At 44.1% G+C, this 24052-nt stretch overlaps 1 protein-coding gene across 1 annotated transcript in view; it reads right to left on the reverse strand.

Annotated features, from left to right (window-relative positions):
- Positions 1–614: 614 nt before the first annotated feature.
- LOC124545457 (2-oxoglutarate dehydrogenase, mitochondrial-like) overlaps positions 615–24052 on the reverse strand; it is a 162509-nt gene continuing 139071 nt past the window's right edge. The window contains exons 14-16 of the mRNA XM_047124423.1: positions 22552–22657; positions 19430–19580; positions 615–935 (exon numbers count right to left, since the gene is read on the reverse strand). Of these exons, the coding sequence (XP_046980379.1) occupies positions 756–935; positions 19430–19580; positions 22552–22657 (437 nt within the window). The 3' untranslated portion in view covers positions 615–755. The remainder of the gene's footprint in view (positions 936–19429; positions 19581–22551; positions 22658–24052) is intronic.

A 24052-nucleotide genomic window follows, 5' to 3' on the forward strand; every position in this document is an offset into this window, starting at 1 on the left:
ACTAAATGGAAAGTAAATAAACATTATGTAAAAACGTGTAACGTAACTGTACTTCTCTGTAATATTGTTTGCAAGAAAATCACGTTACGGTCCAGTGGTATTGCGTATACATTCACGTTGTGCACACTAGTTTTTCCAGAATTAAAGTTCCTTTCAATACCCACACCTCCCTAACTAAGTGTTTGCGGCCTACGATCATGTAAAATTTTTTGTTGAGAATTACTTATACTATCACTGTGTAAAATATTGACATTTCCTCCTCAAACACCCTGTATACAGCGGAGTAGTTTAACCTCTTGTATTCTGAAAAATTTATGGGGCTTACGATAAGTGTATTTGTTGCCTGAAAAAAAACTGATCTGCAGCTGATATGCATGAACTGATATAACTATGCCAAGACACAAGGAAAAGGTGAGTAATGTCTTGTACGACTATGAGTGATGTAGCTTGTACAGTAGCATTTAGAAACATTGCTAGGAGTAAAACTGGGGACTCTTGCTGCACATTCAACATTGCTATCAGTGAAAGAATGATTGTAAGTTTATGAGAGTAACTGAACGGAGTTAATTCTACTCTGTGTTCACCGTCGTACTCTCATTTGGAATACAGCATCATTTTCTTTGTATAACTTTAACTTCCCTCACACGTTTATTTATGTTCTCATGTTGTACAGATCCATTACTCGAGATCACGGCACAGGCAAAGTGTCGTCCACAATTCCTCGGCCGAACTGCTTCAGCCAGCGACAGCGGCCGTCACTCGGCGGCCTTCTCTGCGGCGAGCTGCATGGCCTGGTCTAGCAGCGTGCGCTCCTCCAGGTGGTGCTTCCACGAGGAGCCCGTGGCAGGCGCAGAGGCCGGCGGCCGCCCCACGAACTGCAGCTCGCGGTCAGGCAACAGGGAGCAGAGCCGCTCCCGCACGTAGCTCCAGGCGCCCTGGACAAAATTGGAAATCCGCACAGGAGGAAAGAAAGTGAAGTGTGCGGCGCTGCTTTAAAGTCGAGTGGAGCCCGTAATCACCAACATCCAGTCAGTTTTTTTAAATGCAAACTACTGGCCACCACGAAGATCACAAGCTACAGACGCGAAATTTAACCGACAGGAAGAAGATGCTGTGACATGCAAATGATTAGCTTTTCAGAGCATTCACACAAGGTTGGCGCCAGTGGCGACACCTACAACTTGCTGACATGAGGAAAGTTTCCAACCGATTTCTCATACACCAACAGCAGTTGACCGGCGTTGCCTGGTGAAACGTTGTTGTGATGCCTTGTGTAAGGAGGAGAAATGCGTACCATCACGTTTCCGACTTTGGATTGTAGCCTATCGCGATTCCGGTTTATCGTATCGCGACATTGCTGCTCGCGTTGGTCGAGATCCAATGGCTGTTAGCAGAATATGGGATCGATGGGTTCAGGAGGGTAATATGGAACGCCGTGCTGGATCCTAACGGCCTCGTATCAATAGCAGTCCAGATGACAGGCATCTTATCCGCATGGCTGTAACTGTTCGTGCAGCCATGTCTCGATCCCTGAGTCAACAGATGGGGACGTTTGCAAGACAACAACCACCTGCACGAACAGTTCGACGACGTTTGCAGCAGCATGGACTATCAGCTCGGAGACCATGGCTGCGGTTACCCTTGACGCTGCATCACAGACAGGAACGCCTGCAATGGTGTACTCAACAACGAACCTGGGTACACGAATGGAAAAACGTCATTTTTTCGGATGAATCCAGGTTCTGTTTACAGCATCATGATGGTCGCATCCGTGTTTGGCGACATCGCTGTGAACGCACATTGGAAGCGTGTATTCGTCATCGCCATACTGGCGTATCACCCGGCGTGATGGTATGGGGTGTCATTGGTTACACGTCTCGGTCACCTCTTGTTCGCATTGACGGCACTTTGAACAGTGGACGTTACATTTCAGATGTTTTACGACCCGTGGCTCTACCCTTCATTTGATCCCTGCGAAACCCTACATTTCAGCAGGATACTGCACGACCGCATATTGCAGGTTCTGTAACGGCCTCCCTGGATGTTCGACTGCTGCCCTGGCCAGCACATTCTCCAGATCTCTCACCAATTGAAAACGTCTGGTCAATGGTGGCCGAGCAACTGGCTCGTTACAATACGCCAGTCACTACTCTTGATGAACTGTGGTATCTTTTTGAAGCTGCATGGGCCGCTGTACCTGTACACGGCATCCAAGCTCTGTTTGACTCAATGCCCAGGCGTATCAATGCCGTTATTAAGGCCAGAGGTGGTTGCTCTGGGTACTGATTTCTCAGGATCTATGCACCCAAATTACGTTAAAATGTAATCACATGTCAGTTCCAGTATAATATATTTGTCCAATGAATACCCGTTTATCATCTGCATTTCTTTTTGGTGTAGCAATTTTAATGGCCAGTAGTGTATAATTGGCGCCTGTTTTATTGTACACTATCCACCGCACATGATTAAGTGTTCTTTCCATTCACTAAGGATTTGAACTCTGACTTGTTAAGTGTAGGCTGTGAAGTGTGCGAGAGTCCAAGCGAATGCATTATCTTGCGACGATTGGAAGAATTTCCAATCCGGAATCAGAAGTGTTACATGCTCCTTTGCAAGGCTGGTTATGAGCATTCGTACCATCTGCTTCGTACGTTTCTGTGGAGTAATACGTTTGTAATGTTCCACAATGCCCGCTGTCAACTCCTACTAGCCGGCCTGTGTGAGCGAGAGGTTCTAGACGCTTCAGTCTGGAACCGCGCGACCGCTACGGTCGCAGGTTCGAACCCTGCCTCGGGTATGAATGTGTGTGACGTCCTTAGGTTAGTTAGGTTAAGTAGTTCTAAGTTCTAGGGGACTGATGACCTCAGATGTTAAGTCCCATAGTGCTCAGAGCCAACTCCTATTAAGGTGTTTGTTGGTCTTAGAGTCACTATCACGAGCTCGATATAGGTGTCCGGAATAGGTCATTTTGATTGTCCCTCCCTATGGTAACTTGCATCCGTATATTGTTGGCATCCAAAGAAACTTCTATGCGTTCTGGGGTTCCAGGGACTGTGTGGTTACAGCGTGTTGAACAGTAATTTCGTAACACTGCTCTCCTCGGATGACAGGATCTTTTTTGTGCTGTGTATAATGTTGCTTTACAATATGCCTGGTGCTTTATTCCTTGACTGCGCTTTTCACGTCGCTCTGACGAAAGGTTCTCCAGTTCACGGTTGTGTTGCATGCTTCCCTTGCAGGACAGTTCGTGGTGTTTAGAATTTTGGTAAGTGTTCCAGCATACACAGATGTAAAAAATGTAGCACTAAAAATAATTAATATAGAGTAATGTAATGTCTGGAATACATTTGTCTAGGTAACATATTTAATAAAGATCACAGGTTAGTGTAAGCGCGAGGTACGCTATCGCAAACGTGAAATTCTGGTACATTAATAACTGGTGTAATCGTCAAAACGCAAAATGTTGAATGCAACCATGCAAACGTGCATGCATTGTGTGGCGCAGAAGCCGGATGTCGGTTTGTGGGATGGAATTCCATGCCTGTTGCACTTGGTCAGCCAGTACAGGAATAGTGTATGCTGTTGTTGGATGACGCTAGAATTGTCGTCCAATCATGCCCCACGTGTGCTCGATTGGGGACGGATCTGGTCGTCGAGTAGACCAAGGCTAAATGTCGACACTCCGTAGAGCATGTTGGGTTACAACAGCAGTATGCGGGCTACTGTTATCCTGTTGGAAAACACCCCTGGAATGCTGTTCATGAAAGGAAAGCACAACAGGTCGAATACCAGATTGACGAACGAGTTTGCAGTCAGAGAGCGTGGTCTAACCGCGAGAGTGCTCCTGCTCTCATATAATATCGCTCCTCAGACCTAACTCCAGAGCAGGTCCAGTGTGCTTAGCACGCAGACAGATTGGTTGCAGGCGCTCATCTAGCCTCCTCCTAAGCAACACACGGCCATCGCTGGCACTGAGGCAGAACCCGTTTGCAACATGAAACACTAGAGACTACTACCCCGCCCTCCAATCAGCTCTCGCTTGACACCACTGAAGTCGGAAAAGGCGGTGGTTTGGGGTGAGTGGAATGCACGCTGCAGGGCGTCTGGCGCAGAACTGTCCTTGAAGTAATCATTTGTAACAGTTCCTTGTGTAACTGTGAAGTCAACTGCTTCCAAAATTCCTGCTGCAGATGTAGTACGATGCCATACAGCCATACGCTGAACACGGTGGTCTTCCCTCCTGAACAAGCTGGCTTCAGACAAGGAGGCAGCTGCACCGATCAAGTTCTTGCCCTAACTACCCATACTGAAGCAGGTTTTCAAGGCCATCTGAAATCAACAGCTGTCTTCATCGATCTTACAGCCGCGTATGACACTGTCTGGCGATAGGGACTGATCTACAAGCTACTGAAAATTGTACCAAGTCGAGAAATTGTGGCTGTAATATCCAGCATGCTTAGTGAAAGGCAATTTGAAGTGTTCCTAGGCATCTCTAAAAGCCACAAACGGAAACTAAATAATGGACTACCACAGGGATCTGTTTTAGCCCCATCACTATTCAATTTATACATTAATGATTTACCAACCACAATATCAACTAAATTCATCTATGCTGATGACATCGCACTGGTAGCACAGAGCAGTAATTTCGAAGATGGTGAACGAATTCTTACGGAGGATCTGGAGAAGATGTCAACTTTCTTTAAGACCTGGAGATTGATCCCAAGCACATCAAAAACTGAAGTCTCTTGTTTCCATTTAGCGAATCGTGCTGCGAACTACAAACCAAGAGTTCTGCTCAACGGACAAACGTTGAGGTACAATCCTTTCCCAAAATATCTCGGAATCACTCTAGATAGGACCCTGAGCTACAAAGAGCACATCACCAAGCTTTCTCATAAAGTTGCTGCAAGGAACAACATACTACATAAGCTCAGTGGTACAACCTGGGGAAACTCTGCTGACTGTCTGCATTGAACTGGCATCAGTCTTGTGTACTCTGCTGCTGAGTACTGTGCACATGTCTGGTTGGAAAGTGTACATGTGAAGAAGGTAGATACAGAACTTTGCGACACAATGCGCTGTTCCATCAAATCAACCCCATGCCACTGGTTACCTGTACTGAGTCACATCCCTCCACCTCACTTAAGGCGGAAACAAGATCTACTGAGGGAGGCCAAGAAAATATCTGCATCACCCTCTCTACCACTGCACCAGGAATTCTGTCATCCGCCACAGCAACGATTGCGATCAAGAAGACCAGCAAGTGTTACTGCAGGACAACTCATAGCGGATGGCTTTGAGCTAAATGAAAGCTGGAGGCGTGAACGGACAACAAAAACATTGGGAACAAGAGCCCATCATCTTGATCCCACAAAGAAGCCAAAAGGTATTGACCTACCGAGGAACCTCTGGTGCCGCCTCAACAGGTTAAGGACTGGACATGGTTGTTGTAGCTACTTCAGGTACAAATGGGGCTGGATCAGTTCACCAATGTGTGAATGTAATCAAGAAGAGCAGACAATTGAACATTTAGTCCAACGCTGTCCACTTCATTCATACCCTGGAATTCCCGACGACTTGTTCGCTGTCACACCCAGCTTAATTAATTGGTTGAAAATCATGGACTTTAAGGTTTAATCTTGCCTTATATCATATGTATATTGTATAAAATCACTTGCCTTCTATCAACTGTATATTGTATAAAATCACCGAACGATTAAATAAATTCAATAAATAGTGCCCCGTGGCCGTCCACAGCCCCATCATCTTGTGAGAGTACATTCTCGTAACCACCACTGCCAGCAATGAGGCACAATGGCTATATACCTACCAAGTCTTGCTGCACTGTCGCAGAAGAAACATCCAGCTTCTCGTAGCTCTATGACACAACCTCTTTCAAACTCAGTGAGGTGTTGATAAAGGAGTCTTTGCCGCCTTAAAGGCGTTCTCGACTATCATATGCTCACCACGTCCAGTGAACACTAGATGTCACGAAACGCGGACCTGCCAGTGTAAAAGGAGATGGGGAGGATTATGTTGTCAGTAGAGAAGTAGTAACTACAGAAAGGGTAGTCATTGGATGTCACGTGAGTAACAAATCCATCACAGGCATTTTACCCCTTCTAAAGCCGCACAAGTTGACTGTTGGTACGTGATTATGACGTGCAAAAACACGAAGAAACAACCTTACCTAAACCAAGACCTGGCAGACCTCATGTACTGACAGACAGGGACATTTCATTGCATTGTGAAGGATGATTGTAAAAAATTGCATGAAATCAGGGGAATGAATTACTCGTACGCTAAAAGTGCTAACAGCAGTCCAGCTAGCACAGTTACTGTGTGTAGGGAGCTACAAAGAGTGGGGTACAATGGTCTAGCATCTCGTCATAAGCTACACATTTCTGTAGTCAGCGCTAAACGATATTTGAAGTGATGCAAAGAGTGACACCACTGGGCAGTGGATGACTGGAAACGAGTGATTTGGAGTGCTGAGTGACGCTGTGCTTTGTGGAAATACGATGGAAAGGTTTCGATATGGCGAATGCCTGAGTACGTTACCTGGTATGACATTTAACTCCATCAGTGAAATACAGTGGGAGTGGTGTTACGGTATGGTGGTGTTGACTGGCGAAGTTGTGATCCCTTTATTGCGCTTAAGAAAATGAAAAGTGTGAAAGAATATGACCGCGCCGCGCAGGTTACCCGCGCGGTTTGAGACGCCTTGCCACGGTTCTCGCGGCTCCCCGCATCGGAGGTGCGAGTCCTCCCTCGGGCATGGGTGTGTGTGTTGTCCTTGGAGCAAGTTAGTTAAGTTAGATTAAGTAGTGTGTAAGCACAGTGACCAGCAGTTTGGTCCCGTAGAAACTTACCACAAAAAGAATATGATCACATTTTACAGCACAGTGTTCTCCATAATAGTAAACGAACGGATCAGATACAATGACTGTATGCATCAGTATAACAATGTTCCCTATCATATAGCAGTATCTGAATGGCCAGAGCTGCCCAGAGTCCCGACCAACCCAATAGAATAGCTTTGCGATCAGTCAGAACGTCCACTTTATTGCGCTTAAGAGAACGAAAAGTGTGGAAGAAATGATCGCGCCGCGCAGGGTAGCCGCGCGGTTTGAGGCGCCTTGCCACAGTTCTCGCGGCTCCCCGCGTCGGAGACACCCTTCTCTAGTTTCGGCGCTTGAGGAAGAAAGGGCTGCTATTCCTCAACATATATTCAGACACTTCAATGAAAGAGTCGGCGGCAGAGTTCAGGGCGTCCTAAAGGTGGGAAGTGGACAAGTCCCACATTAATGTCCACTAATGGGTGTCCAAGTACTTTTGATCAGATAGTGTACTGTCCCTTGCAGGTTGCTTATCCTTCCTATAAGCCTCTTTTGCGTGCTTACGTTCTCTAATGAGTCGATAAATTGACTTTTGGAGACGAAATTAGTCAATAATACCATTATATTTGAGAATATTACTTTCATTCGTTCCCACATTTCATGCATGTCTGTTTACATTACCTCAGTCCTCAACAGGTAGCGCTTTAATTTACATTGACCTCTGCCTCTGAAAACCTTCTGTGACTGTTAATTTATGGTTACGTGGTATGCTGCGTGATAAGAAAACTATACAGAATGAAATTCTTTACTGGTTGCATTTGTAATACGGAGGCTTTGTGTGGTCACTCTAGCCAGCCAACTGGCTGCAACCAGAATCACATAGGAATAATGTAATATTTCCAACTGCGGCCACTTTCGCCAACACGCTGCAAGCGGCCCAGGAGGAGGAAAACGGACACCCTGGGGGAGCCCCCGAGGAGAGGACACCGCCGGCATTCTGCAAGCACACAGTGGCAAGCTGGGCGGACGCCCTCCCCTCGCTCAAGGAGGGACACGCTGCGAAGGGTCTGTCTGACAATGAGAAGCGTGCCGGGAACTGATGGACACCTGCAGCCATTAGGACAGAACGCCAAGAATGTACGCGTGAAAGCATGTGAGTTCTTCTGGACCGGCGGCAGTCATTTTACCTGCCTTAGAAGCAGGAAGTGCCGACATTTCCAGCACCACGAACGCCGGCAGATTTTGAAACGGAGACCAAACATGAGTCTGAGGGTTGAGTTGTTTGGGGGAAGAGACCAGACAGTGAGGTCATCGGTCTCATCGGATTAGGGAAGGACGGGGAAGGAAGTCGGCCGTGCCCTTTCAAGGGAACCATCCCGGCATTTGCCTGGAGCGATTTAGGGAAATCACGGAAAACCTAAATCAGGAGGCCGGACGCGGGATTGAACCGTCGTCCTCCCGAATGCGAGTCCAGTGTGCTAGCCACTGCGCCACCTCGCTCGGTGTAAACATGAGTCTGCCCAGGCCTCACACAGAGAGAGCGGTTATAAAGAAGTGTTGTGTAGCTGCTCTCACAACAGCCTCGGAATGCAGGAAAACATTGTAAGAATGTGAAATCGTGAGAGATGTCGATTCACGAGGCACACGCCAGCCCACGCCAGATAGCAAATTTCCACCTCGCACAGATAGACGTGGCTATGAAACAGCGATTTGTCATTGGGATGCATTGAAAATTTTGTCCGCTAGTGACAATGCCAAAACAGAGAATATTTCGAAGGCGAGTTGAGCTGAGAGATGGAGGAGAAGTGTGAGGGGGAGTCGTGGAGACACCGCGGAAGCGAGAGGAATGGGCGCTCTTCCACCCATCGCCAACATCCGCCATCCGACACCGTGGTAGCTTCGGCCACGCAACCGACACTGGTAGACAACGCGGCCTCGCCGCAAAGCCGCGATTGCTGATGAAGGCAGCCGACTCGCGCCGAACTGGCCCTCGCGACACGCCTTACCGACTCAGCACCTGCCGCTGACAGCAGTACACGACGAAAGATAAGGAATAGTTGTGAGACGATTCGTCCCCTTCCTCCTTCCTCTTAATAAATGAGTCGTGTTCGCACCCAGTCAAATTGGCCCTGAGATTTATAATTTTGTTTTGGTTCATGTAAACAACACGAAATTGCGTAACTACATTTCTTTCATGGTTTGATCGTATAAGCAACCTTTTACTTTCATACATGAACCCCTCAACTTCGTACCCTTTGTGTTTGATTTCATTTAATTATTGATATCAATTAGTTGCTGGCTCCTAACGTGCGGCAATCTCATCAGTCATCTGCTCATCATTTCATGTTCGACAGCAAAGAGAAAAAATTCACAGTTCACTACAATAAGCTAGCCTTTCTGCATGAAATTTATCCCATGTAGCGATTAGATCCAAAACTGTTACTATGACAGACGGCTCTTCACAATAATTGAAATTGGGCGTCTCATCTTTGGGTTTAGAAGGAAATCTTATTTCCAGATGATAACAGGGGTTTTAAAATAATCGAAAAACGAAATAACTTCTCGACTATATAATTCACAGCTATCCACTTTGGTTCTCGTTCCTGTGGCTGCATAAATGCTTCAAATGTGTCCATGGCGCAGTGCAACTAATTTAATCTGAAAGGCTGTGAGACTGATATGTGTGTTTGGATTGCTCAGACTATCTGATTTAGGTTTCTCCGTACGTAATTTGATGTTGTCTTCCCATCTGAATGTATTACCTCGATTATTACCTGTGTTGTCTGTTCTTTCTGCGCTCCGCTGTCCCTGTCCACGATCAGTCCGCTGTTTCTCCTCGTGCTACTTCTAGTTCTGACCTGTGTCCTTCCGCTGCCCTCGCTTCAATTCCCATACTGTTCTTCTGAGTTTCCTTTTTTGATGTCGACCCTTTCGAACTCCCCAAAGGCTCTTCTTTGTTTTTCCATTATTATCCTGCGTTTCCGAGTAGTTTGTCAGTATTTTCTGATTTACTTTCCATTTGCCGACTCGTCTTTATTATTGTGGCTTATTACTCATCCCCGTTTCTTTCTCACTAATCGCTCGTTTGATTCGGTGACTTCTGATTCTCTAACCATTCTTTGTTACTGTTGACCTGCTAGCTGTGTTGCGATTGCGATGATGTTTCTTTTCTTGGTTTGCTGCCAAGCTGGGAAACAGGATCTGGTTCGGAATCCTACTAGACCATGGTGACGCCCGCGACACACGGTGCATCGCTTTGTGGGAGTGACCATTCGTTTCCGTTTACTTCCTGGTTACTGCTAATGTCGATACGAGCCGCGACTGAGGGCAAGCCGCTTTACGATGCTCCGTTGCTCCACATGCCGCGCACGTTTTCGGTTGCGTTTCATAAATCAACAGCGCTCTTAAACCTTGATCTTGTAGATCAACTACGATAATTCTCACATCCTTGAAATATCTCGTGTCTCGCCAATTTTCACGTCGTGCCAGATGGATTGTCCCAAATTCTGCCAAAGCTCTCTTAATAGAGTCATTGGAATTATTAAAAGGAAAATTATCGGTATTTAGTGCTTTCGTTCACAGTCTGGCATGGGCAGCAGTAAACTTTTAAGATTTCGTCATAGCGGGACGTGAAATCTACTTCCTCACTTCAAATGGTTCAAATGGCTCTGAGCACTGTGGGACTTAACATCTGAGGTCATCAGTCCCCTAGAACTTAGAACTAAAACCTAACTAACCGAAGGACATCACCCACATCCACGCCCGAGGCAAGATTCGAACCTGCGACCGCAGCGGCCGCGCGGTTCCAGACTGAAGCGCCTAGAACCGCTCGGCCACACCGGCCGGCTCCTCACTTCACTCCTGTATGATTCTCTCTCAAGTTACGATGTTTCTTACTTTCACACACAAAGAGTTTTATACAAAATTACATTGTAAAGCTCCACGTCCTTCTCCGTAGAAGTATCTTCTCACACAAAAAATGAATAGATTTTCAGAATTATTGCTCTAGTTTGGGGGTATGGAAAACCAAAATTGATGGTATTACACACGACATTCTGATGCGTACGGAAGTCCTTCTTACAATGTTCTTATCCGAACACTCAGCCGACACTGTGTACACAGCTGAACCAAGCTGCGGCACCTGCGAAGGCTGGGGCCTAACTGGGCTACGGCGGCGGCTATGAAATGACGAGGCCGGATTCACAGGTTCATTTTTCAGGTCATCCTACTTGACTATTACTGGGTACCGGTAATGGAAACACGCGTACTGTCACAAATAGAAGCTGTTGCACTTGTAACGAATCGATAAAATGGTTTCAAACTCGTAGGGTAGGTGTCACATCAGAAGATATTCGAATGGTTCCATAACAATGTTTGTGCCTCAAATTACAAGTTAAAGAAGGGCGTACTCTTCACTTACATCCACATCTACGCCAGACACTGAAAACCGGTATGAACTACACTGCAGAGGGTACTTTCCAATATGCCAGTACGATACATTAGGGTTCACACCGTGTATGGAGTGCGGGAAGAATGACTACTTGGATGCCTCTGAGCTGCCGTAAAAGGTCTAATCCAGTCTTTGCGGTCCCTACGGGAGCCATACTTAGGGGGCTATAGTATCTTCCTAGACTCCTCACATAATACTGCTCCTTGAAACTTTGTAAGTGGACTTCCTCGAAATACATTACTGGCCATTAAAATTTCTACACCACGAAGATGACTATATTAGCTACAGACGCGAAATTTGTCCGACAGAAAGAAGATGCTCTGATATGCAAATGATTAGCTTTTCAGATCATTCACACAAGGTTGGCGCCGGTGGCGACACCTACAACGTGCTGACATGAGGAAAGTTTCCAACCGATTTCTCATACACAAACAGCAGTTGACCGGCGTTGCCTGGTGAAACGTTGTTGTGATGCCTCGTGTAAGGAGGAGAAATGCGTACCATCACGTTTCCGACTCTGATAAACGTCGGATTATAGCCTATCGAGATTGCGGTTTATCGTATCGCGACATTGCTGCTCGCGTTTGTCGAGATCCAATAACTGTTAGCAGAAAACGGAATCGGTGGGTTCAGGAGGGTAATACGGAACGCCGTACTGGTTCCCAACGGCCTCGATCACTAGCAGCCGAGGTGACAGGCATCTTATCCGCATGGGTGTAACGGATCGTGCAGCCACGTCTCAATCCCTGAGTCAACAGATGGGGACGTTTGCAAGACAACAACCATCTGCACGAACACTTCGACGACGTTTGCAGCAGCATGGACTAACAGCTCGGAGACAGTGGCTGCGGTTACCCTTGACGCTGCATCACAACAGGAGCGGCTGCGATGGTGTACTCGACGACGAACTTGGGTGCACGAATGGCATAACGTCATTTTTTCGGATGAATCCGGGTTCCGTTTACAGCATCATGATGGTCGCATCTGTGTTTGGCAACATCGCGGTGAACGCACATTGGAAGCGCGTATTCGTCATCGCCATACTGGCGTATCACCTGGCGTGCTGGTATGGGGTGCCATTGGTTACACGTCTCGGTCACCTCTTGTTCGCATTGACGGCACTTTGAACAGTGGACGTTACATTTCAGATGTGTTACGACCCGTGGCTCTACCCTTCATTCGATCCCTGCGAAACCCCACATTTCGGCAGGATAATGCACGACCGCACGTTGCAGCTCCTGTACGGGCCTTTCTGGATACTGAAAATGTTCGACTGCTGCCCTGGCCAGCACATTCTCCAGATCTCTCACCAATTGAAAACGTCTGATCAATGGTGGCCGAGCAACTGGCTCATCACAATACACCAGTCACTACTCTTGATGAACTGTGGTATCGTGTTGAAGCTACATGGGCAGCTGTACCTGTACACGCCATCCAACCTCTGTTTGGCGCAATTCCCAGGCGTATCAAGGCCATTATTACGGCCGGAGGTAGTTGTTCTGGGTACTGATTTTTCAGGATCTATGTACCCAAATTGTGTGAAAATGTAATCACATTTCAGTTCTGGTATAATATATTTGTCCAATGAATACCCGTTTATCATCTGCATTTCTTCTTGGTGTAGCAATTTTAATGGCCAGTAGTGTAGTTGCCGTCGTCCTTCAAACGCCTGCGAATTCAGGCTTTTCAGCTTTCTGTATCGTCCTCCCGGGAGTCAAACATACCTGCGACCATTCGTGCTGCCCTCCTTTGTATCCTGCAGCGACTTATGATAGTCTGCTCTCCTCTAAAGTCGATCAGTATAACACGCACAGCAAATGGATGTGTCAAGTGTTAGGTGGGCGCCGCATGAGTTTGTTTTTGTGACTCAGAAGAAAGCTATAGGTGAACACTAAGGTGGTTCTAATATGACACTTTTAAAAGAAATTCATAATTACTCTTGAGTTACTCCCAGTTTTGTTCCTTTCTGTATAAAAACAAAACTGTGGTAAACGTAGATTCAGTAGGATAGTGGGAGTCTCCAGGCCTACGACATGGGAACATCCGGTAACAAAAGAAACCATCAATTCCGCAATAATTACTACTGCATGTTAAATTCATTCATTATCTAATCTAGCGACGTTGTTTACATCAAATTCCTTAACATCCTTAGTCTCATTTCGTAGACGTATTTGTGTGGTGAACTGACGGGTCTATGACGTCAAGGTATACAGGAAGATGGAAGAAAGAGCCGATCCCTTCCTTTTTGCGACCCAAACCTTCACCACTTCAGTTGTTTTTCACTTTCGAGAGAACATAAACATCGTTACAAGAACAATATCTTCGTCTTTAGTTCGTTTATGATAGATAATTTATTGGATCGGGTGTTGCTCCCATGAAATAAGTGGAAATAAACTGCCATGTATGAAACATACGTTAATCTCTTACTAGTCTAGAAACTCCTTAGTAGCATCTTTCTTGGCCTTTTGGTCAGAAAGTTAATTTTCCGGTAGCCATACATATATTAATAGGTCATGGATTTGTGATAATAGGGCGTTCCGAGGACATGATGTCATGAGGAAGACAGCAGCATGAGACAGTATCTGGTTTATCACATCTATTGGCAATATGTAATTAAAACGTACGGAGTTTTTATACCAAACAGAATTTACTTATAAAAACTTTTCTTACCAAATGCACACTAGGAACATCTTCGTCCACTGGAGAAATTCTCTTGATATGTTTGATCTTAATTGGTATCTTCCATAAATCCTTAGGTATTCAAATTTAAAAACAGTACGAAGAGAGTGTATCATAGACAATCAGACCTGAATTATCATAATCGTACCAATGTGTGAAGTCAGTCAACAGACCGAACAAAGACACAGCTCTACTGTAAAATCATAGTTCACGTCTACTTCTGCAGCTACATCATGTCAATGATTGTTTCTAACTGTGCATCCTAATGCAGGAAAAATTCAGAAAACATCATGCCAAAAGGAAGGTTACGATAAATTTAGGGCTGATGAGTTTCGCGGCGCTAATCCCATCTGATATGCAATCGCGTGAGTGACTAGCATAAACTATAGACACGTATTTACGGGGTAACCTGCCGGTACAGGAACTCTCGTAAATGGCGTAAGAAATTGTCCGATGAAGCATTGTCGTAGTAGTCAACAAAGACCTAGCCAGGTAAAAGAAACAATAAATACATACAGAAAGTGTAAACTGAACTTAATGAGAACTATTCTCGCCATTAAATTCAATAAGCAGTGTGTACCAGAAAATGCTACTCCCAAATATGTTAAAGTTGTAATCAAAGACCAAAGTAACTTAGCACCAGAAGCCAAAAGCAAGTGTGATATAACATGGGTAAAAAATGAAATAGATCTAATTGTAAACAAAAAGACTTAGTCAACAAACAAAAAGACACACTTAGATTTAAGCAAGTATCTCATGCTACACCATTTGTAAAATTAATATAAGTAGTTCAACAATATGTAGATGAAGAATTGCTATAAATCCCAACCAAACAAAGGAAAAAGCTCTCTGTTCTGATATTTAAAAAATCCACCACTCTTAGTCTGTCTCACCGGTTGAACGACATAAATTCTCTGACAGGGCAGTGAACACAATGAGCATTACATTCAACAACATAGAACTAAATTTACTAAGTAAAAATCTTAAACACAATATTGCCTCCAAAATTGATGAAAAAATTATTACAGATCTATTACTAAAATAGCCTGTGTATCACCAAAATTAGGACAAAATGAACAAAACGCTCTGGCCCATGAAGCAAATAAAATAATAAAGAAAAACGGAAAAACAAGAAAACTTCACAGAAACACCCATAAGGAAGCTACAACACTGAAGCAAATCAATTAAAAACTGATCCCACCCCCCAAATACTAATTTAAAAGAAAAGCCTGTTAAAGAACTGCAACTTCCTCCTAACATCCAATGAAGTCAAATACTGCATAGTAATAAACTCTACGGCTCTAAAGCTCTGATCACAGCCGTAAAATCGTAAACAAAGCCACCCAATACACACAATAATTGATTCAACAAACAGACCTGTGTATAAATTAACTAAGAACCTTAACGAAATTCTCATTAAATCCAACACATTTACAGCCAAATACTCCATAAGGAAAAGCTATGAACTGACTGACAATATCAGAGATATCACCATACCCAGTACAGCGAAGTTTACATTCCTTGACACAGGTACCTTCTACACCAACGTACCCAAATAGAAATAGTCTGAATAATCAGAGGTAACTTATTGCATCACAAAAAGTTAGGCAGTGTATAAATCAATGAACTAATGGATTTGCTTGAATTGGTGCTGTCTCACAATTACTTTTATTTTAATAACAAAACCTATATTCAAAATGTTTTAGTAGTGGGCAGTAACTTAGCTGGCCTACTAGGTGATATCTATATTAATGCTCTAGAAACCAATTGTTTAAAGCAAACAAAATAGAAAATCACAAAATCATTTATTACAAACGTTATGTTGATATCCTTTGATACTAGAAAATGGGACAACGACTGAAACAGGAAGCTTGGCTGAGAAAAATATAGCTACATCCCAAAGCACATTTTACAGTTGAGCATCAAACACAACATGGAATTAATGTTTGGCTTAAGCATAGCCTATCACAACAACAAACATAAATTCCATATTTATAGGAAACCCACCACATGTTACATCATGCACCCAGATCAACACAAATTGGCATTTTTTAAATCAGCAGTCAACTGTATAAACAAAATTCATGATGAACCTGATCTAAAAACGAAAGAACCAAACATTTTAGAAACAAAGGCCTGCAACAATGGTTATCACCCAGTTGTAGTTGGAAAATTAGGTGAAAAAATAAGAATCAACCAAACAGCATCAACAACACAGTCCTCAATAGCAGAAGAAACTAAATGAACTCCATGCCTTTCCCTAGTAACATCTGATATCAACTTGCAAAACTAAAAGTGTTTAAACATAAAAAGTCAAATAAGTTGCCACACAAGCAGCAGACTATAAACAAAATAGTTTGCAGCAGTAAACAGTCAACCAATCTTTTTACAAATCTGACATGTATTAATTAACCTGTGGCAGCTGCCCGAGATACTACATAGGTCAAACAGGAAGAAACTTTGCAATGTGGTGCAAAGGGCAAACCGACGCATTCTGCTTAAAATATTGATATAAATCAAGGTTTTTCAGCCCACCTAGCACAAAACAGTCATTCAGTCACAGACATCAAAAGAAACCCACATATTCCACACAATGTAGACAAAGGAATGAAAATCGATCTCCTGAAACAATTACATATTTTCATGACAGTAAACCACCCACACCATTTTAATCGAACAAACTGAATTAGAAAACGACAAATTTTTTTCAAAATTTCAGGGAATCTTTAAATATGAAAAACTAAACAACCCAGGGAAAAAAAGACCTCTCTCTCTCTCACACACACACCGTTCCACATTGGCACACTTAGGCATCACTCTCTCTCCTCTTCTAACGCACAACACACAAATATATACAAAAATCTCACGCAGAGCACAGGTGTTTATTTCGTAAGTAATGATCAATATTTATTAAACACTGTGAAGTGGATACACAGAGGAACAACCACAGACCAGGCAGGCTTCGTGCACTGACAGACAGGGACCGCTGAGCACTGCGCAAGAACGTTTCAAAAATTCTCGTGAAATCGGTGGAAGAAATCACCCATGAGTTTACAAATGCTAACAGACTCCAGGTAGCACAACGACTGTGCGTATTGAGCTAAAAAGAATGGGATGAAATGATGGAGCAGCTCCTCGAAAGTCACACATCCATGCAATCAACGCTAAGCGACTCTTGAGGTGTGGAACGAACGGTGCCAATGGACATTGAATGGATGGAAACGAGTAATTCGGTGTGCTAGATCACGCCATACAATGGAAGTGTTTGGGTTTGGTGAATTCCTGTAAAACGTTAGCTGCCTTCATGTATAGTGCCTTCATATATAGTGAAGTACAGAGGCGTGGCATTACAGAAAGGAGATGTTTTTGGTGGTTAGGGTTTAATTCCCTTACTACGCTTAAGAAAATGTCAAATAAGGAAGATTGTGATCACACTTTATAGCGTTGTGTACTGCGTACAGTAGAGGAACAGTTCGAAGACGATGGTTGATCGTATCAATGTGAGAATATGGCCCGTCATATAGCAGCACTTGTGAGATAACGATTTGTGGACAACTACTTTCCTTAAATGTACTGGCCTCCCTAAATTCCCGACCCGAACCCAATGGGACACCATTGGTGTGAGTTGGAATGTCGACTTCGCTCTAGACACCAGTGTCCAACACCAGTTGTCTAGTGAAGTCTCTTGAGGGAGAGTTCACTGTCATTCGGCCACACATCCAGTACTGAATGTCTTCCAGCAGTGAACAAGCCGTCATAAAGGGTCGCCACACCTCATATTAATATTCACTAACGGGTGTCCGGATACCTCCGATCAGATTGTGTGCGAATGTGTTTAACCACCGCCACAACTGCAATACACTACTGCCCATTAAACTGCTACACCAAGAAGAAATGCAGATGATAAACGGGTATTCATTGGACAAATATATTACACTAGAACTGACATGTGATCACATTTTCACGCAATTTGGGTGCATAGATCCTGAGAAATCAGTACCCAGAGCAACCACCTCTGGCCTTAATAACGGCATTGATACGCCTGGGCATTGAGTCAAACAGAGCTTGGATGCCGTGTACAGGTACAGCGGCCCATGCAGCTTCAACAAGATACCACAGTTCCTCAAGAGTAGTGACTGGCGTATTGTAACGAGCCAGTTGCTCGGCCACCATTGACCAGACGTTTTCAATTGGTGAGAGATCTGGAGATTGTGCTGGCCAGGGCAGCAGTCGAACATTTTCTGTATCCAGAAAGGCCCGTGAGGACCTGCAACATGCGGTCGTGCATTATCCTGCTGAAATGTAGGGTTTCGCAGGGATCTAAATGTAACGTCCACTGTTCAAACTGCCTTCAATGCGAACAAGAGGTGACCGAGACGTGTAACCAATGGCACCCCATACCATCACGCCAGGTGATACGCCAGTATGGCGATGACAAATACACGCTTCCAATGTGCATTCACCGCGATGTCGCCAAACACGGGTGCGACCATCATGATGCTGTAAACAGAACCTAGGTTCATGCGAAAAAATGACGTTTTGCAATTCGTGCACCCAGATTCGTCGTTGAGTACGCCATTGCAGGCGCTCCTGTCTGTGATGCAGCGTCAAGGGTAACCGCAGCCATGGTCTCCGAGCTGATAGTCCATGCTGCTGCAAACGTTGTCGAACTGTTCGTGCAGATGGTTGTTGTCTTGCAAAGGTCACCATCTGTTGACTCAGGGATTGAGAAGTGGCTGCACGATCTGTTACAGCCAGCGGATAAGATGCCTGTCATCTCGACTGCTAGTGCTACGAGGCCGTTGGGATCCAGCACGACGTTGCGTATTACCCTCCTGAACCCACTGATTCCATATTCTGCTAACAGTCATTGAATCTCGACCAACGCGAGCAGCAATGTCGCGATACCATAAACCGCAATCTCGATAGGCTACAATCCGACCTTTATCAAAGTCGGAAACGTGATGGTACGCATTTCTCCTCCTTACACGAGGCATCACAACAACGTTTCACCAGGCAACGCCGGTCAACTGCTATTTGTATATGAGAAATCGGTTGGAAACTTTCCTCATGTCAGCACGTTGTAGGCGTCGCCACCGGCACCAGCCTTGTGTGAATGCTCTGAAAAGCTAATCATTTGCATATCACAGCATCATCTTCCCGACGGTTAAATTTCGCGTCTGTAGCTAGTCATCTTCGTGGCGTAGCAATTTTAATGGCCAGTAGTGTATAAATCTTTTTCAGCTGTTACACAGCGCCATTCTTTAGAATTTCTTCAGCTCAAATGTTAGATCTCAGATCTCGATCCTTAACCGAGAACACGCAACTTGAATGTCTATAACAATGTTTGAAGATTCACATGTGTAACAGCCGACAAGCTGAGACGTCACTTCGATAGGAGGGGAAGGCCCGTACTGTGCGGAGCTGCCATTTGGCTGGCGGGTATTTGCAGGCCTACCTGATTTTTGTGCTCCTGCTGCACCCAGTAGAGGGTAGCGTTGGGGAACCTTTGTACCTCGGCCAGCACGCGGTCGTACGGGAAGGGGCACAACTGCTCGATGCGCGCGAGGGCGATGGCGTCAGTCAGTCCTTGAAACTTGCGCTCTTCGCTGTGAATAACAAGAAAGACATGGATGCAGTGAGTTGGACCGCTGTTAAGAGTCTTCAGATGAAATACAACTGTCATATTTGCTGGAGAGTCATTTCTTGTAATGTGCATTCGAGGATCGTTTTTATCTCCCACAGGCACTATTATAATCGTGCAATCACTCTACGAGTGATACTAATAAAGTGTCAGTTATCACTTCGAAAAAATGTCCGCAGCTCCTCGTGTAGTGGCTAGCGTTGCTGCCTCTGGATCACGGGGTCCCAGGTTCGACTCCCGGCTGGGTTGGGGATTTTCTCTGCCCGGGGACTGAGTGTTTGTGTCGTTCTCATCATTTCACCATCACATCATCATCATTCGTGACAGTGTCTACGTTGTATTATGAAAAAATTGGATTGTGTAAAATTGGGACTCTGTACGGGCGCTGATGATCGCGCAATTGAGAGCCCAATAAACCAAACATCATCATCATCACTTCGAAAAACTAAAGTCATTTACTCAATTTTTTGTTTGTTTGCGGGTACGTATCTGCAACTCTGAAAACACTGGAATTCCCGAGCCACAATACATTAGTATGCCGCTATAAAAGCCCAGCCCGTTGATGAAATTGAGTCTCGTCTGATAATTTGGTTTTTTGCATTTGAAGGAAAACAATCTTGCAGTAACATATGCTGAGTTGGTGCTACAGTAAGCCCATGCAATATTATCTCTCCCCACACCGTAATATTTGGACCACCAAAACGATCATGTGCGACAATTCTGGAAGTATCCTCGTATTGCGAGAGCAGGTCTTCCAATAGCGTTATGAAACGTCCCCTTTGAAAAATTTATATTTTACTGTGCTGGAAAACCTCTACGTTATTTTATTTTCAAAAAGCTGAGCATAACTGAACGTACTCAGACATTTTGCTCTTTACTTATTCTGATCAACACTAAACTGACACACAATATTTTTAGCGCAACGCAATCTGACTTTCAATAATCCCTACAAAAGAATGGCCCTGACTAACAATAACCTATACCTTTCATGAATCACTTACCTCACAAAAACCTTCGTTACACGAACTACTGCAATGCAGCGAGCGGCAATACTGCCAGCTAAATAAAAGATTCTAACTGCTGAAGGCACTAACTACTGATAGGCATACTTAGCAAATGAAAGATTTTGATAGTGAACAAACAATGTATTTACCTTAATAATATTCAAAAGTCATCATATATATATATATCAGTTCATGATATACAGTATTACAAATTTACTCGTTCTGATGGACACACGTCCAGATCATCCGCTATCAAAATTCTGTCATCTCTCTCCCCACATCCACCTCTGCTGGCGGCTCACCTCCAACTGCGCAACGCTACAATAGAAAATATTTCCAACAATGCAAACCAGCCACAGACTGCACACAGCACAGTCAGTGATTTTCATATAGAGCGCTACGTGGCGTTACCAACATAAAAACCTAAACAGCCTCCTTACAGCGTGAGCTTCGCCATTCAGAAGGATCACGTCGGTGTATTCTGCAAACGTGTACTCAACCATGTTGCTCTAACATTCACAGGTCAGAGAGGTAGGACAGGCGTCAAATGACATCAGCCGATCCGACGTAACCACCCCCCCCCCCCCCCCCCCCCCCCCCCCGCACTATAGCTACCCTGCTGCATATCTATCTAGCAAACACGTTTTCCAACGGCTGTAGCACGGAAACGGTACGTTTCCGGACATGAGTTCCTATTAAGAATCTTATATACTCACTTCCCTCTACATCCCTTGAAATTTTTAACGGGAATGTCCGAACACCCTGTATAATCACGTGCTCACTCAAATTATTTCGTCAAATTAGGTAAGAGAACTGAGAGAACTGGACAGTATGCTGGAAAGCTATAGTCTGACTGTAAACTGAAAAGCAAGCAGACCTTGTGGTCGCATTCTCCGAAGAACACTAAAGCTGCCGTACAGAATGACTAAGAATCAGTTTCGCCTCCAGCAGTACAGAACAGGGGGCGGAGACTTTTGTAGAATTCGTCCATATGCTTTCTTTCGTTAGCACTATTAGTAACTCATATCTGTAAATGTAATGTTAACGAACTTAGTGGAAAATAAACACCCCTCTGGGCGTGTCTGTGCACTGTGTTGCCAGGGAATCACAAGGTGACCTATGGAAGGGCAGGTATAACTTTATGGGACACCATATAGTGGTATTTTGTGACGTAGTGGATTGGAGGGAGTGGAGACTCGCCTACTCATTCGTAGACCTACAAAGGAGGCAAGTGCGTGACTGCATTCGGCGACCTTCCGTCCCCCACACTGCCCTTCCCCTTCGTCCCGTCACACTCCATGAACACAGTTAATCCCTTAATACAGTACTGCTTCACTTAGATGTTGTCTGCACATCCAATATTTATTCTTAACCCACTTCATTTCATAATAAACATTAATTTTATAACCATCAAAACACCATTTTTAATAATCTGGGTTTTTTCCATCCCCTTCAACGCGGATACGATTAGTTGTAGAGAAAAAATTATTAGGACTTTGTACTGAGAACTTAGTGTCGTTTAATTTTGTACTGGGAAAAATTTTCGTTACAAGTCGAGGTTCTCGAGGCACGGAGAAAAGTCATAAGAAAATGACTTTCAAACACACACTCACACCCACGTACACTCCCCACCACGCAGAATTTTTAGTAAGTCATTAATGCACTCCCCAAACCACTGTGCAAAAATTTGATACTACACGAATCTTTTCCCTGTTCGACCTCGTTGACTGGGCTATTAGTAGTACTGCTACTGAATCTCTCGTAACTCTCATCTGTCAATAGTCTTACATGTGCAAATGATTTAGATAACCGCGGATTCTGTACCTTTTATACTGCAGTGTATTTTACAATTTTTAAATTGATCTATAACTAATGTTCTTTTGAAATTTTATCGTTGTATAAGTACGAAGAGTGACTAAAGAACTATATTACCATAGGTCGTAATAAACTCTTCCCATGCAGAACAGCAGCTTGCTGATCAGTGCTGCTTGCTCCTTGCTACAGTCTCGTTCAGGTAGAAGCCGCTGAAACTGCGTATCTGCAAAGACGTAAACAGTACAAAGATTATAAATGAAAAAGTTAAAACTCCCATATAAAAACGAAGACAGAAGACATCATATGGACATGATTATAATCGGTAGTAAAATGACTTCAGGAAGATAAGCAACGTTTTCGGAAATTAAGGACAAAAACGTACTTTGGTCAAATCCGCACAGCAGTAAGTTTTCCCTGCCGTATTCTATCGTTCTCGAAAACAGATTATATTTAAACTGAAAACAAAAAAGTAAAATATGACAATATTCTGCTTCTGATTTGAAATAACCAGGATTTGACACATGGTGAGATGTTTTCCTGCATTGTGGTGGTGCCTTCGCCTGTGTGAGTGGGTCAGTGTCCATCCCAGTTTCCTGTTTTGGATACTGTTTTCTACGCAGGTTTAAGAGTATATTGAGGAATTCTGACTTAGCTTTCACACCGAAAACAACCAGGCATGAATGTAAGTCACTTGTGGTGCCAAACTATTCTAAGGCTGGTGCTCACTTGTACTACGAAACTCCACAATTTGCTTTCAAGACGAAGTATAGCCTAGTCTCCTTATTAAGAACGACACAGTACAAATGCTGATCAAATCCGTTACACAATGCACATGTCTATGAATAAAGATGGCTACGGATTAAGAATACACATGTATCAGCACTGAATTGTGGGCACTTTGTAAGTAGGTTGTTAGGTTTTTTTGTTGGTAACGCCACCTCTGTATGAAAATCACTGGCTGTGCTGTGTGCAGTCTGTGGCTGCTTTGCATTGTTGTAATACTCGCCATTGAAGTGTTAGGCAGCTGGCTGTGAACAGCGCGTAGCGTTGCGCAGTTGGAGGTGAGCCGCCAGCAGTGGTGGATGTGGGGAGAGAGATGGCGGAGTTCTGTAATTTGTCATGAACTGCTACATATATTATGACTATTAAGGTAAATACATTGTTTGTTCTCTATTAATATCTTTCATTTGCTAACTATCCCTATCAGTAGTTAGTGCCTTCCGTAGTTTGAATCTTTTATTTAGCTGGCAGTAGTGGCGCGTGCTGTCTTGCAATAGTTCGAGTAACCAAGATTTTTGTGAGGTAAGTGATTTGTGAAACGTATAGTTTAATGTTAGTCAGGGCCATTCTTTTGTAGGGATTTTTGAAAGTCAGATTGCGTTGCGCTAAAAATATTGTATGTCAGTTCAAGCACAGTCCTGTATAATTGTTCAAAGGGGACGTTTCAACTTACCTGCGTTTTCCGAATGTTTTTCATTCGGCAGCACTTCGTCGCGGCGTTGTTGTAATGTGTTAACACATGTGTGGTGTGGATTGCTGCGTCGAGGCCTTTGCTGCGTTCATTTTCAGTATGATAGATGTGAATACTGCCGAATTATTAGTTTAATAAGTCAAGATT

This window comes from Schistocerca americana, chromosome 1 (assembly GCF_021461395.2).
Source record: "Schistocerca americana isolate TAMUIC-IGC-003095 chromosome 1, iqSchAmer2.1, whole genome shotgun sequence".
Classification (NCBI taxonomy): Eukaryota; Metazoa; Arthropoda; class Insecta; order Orthoptera; family Acrididae; genus Schistocerca; species Schistocerca americana.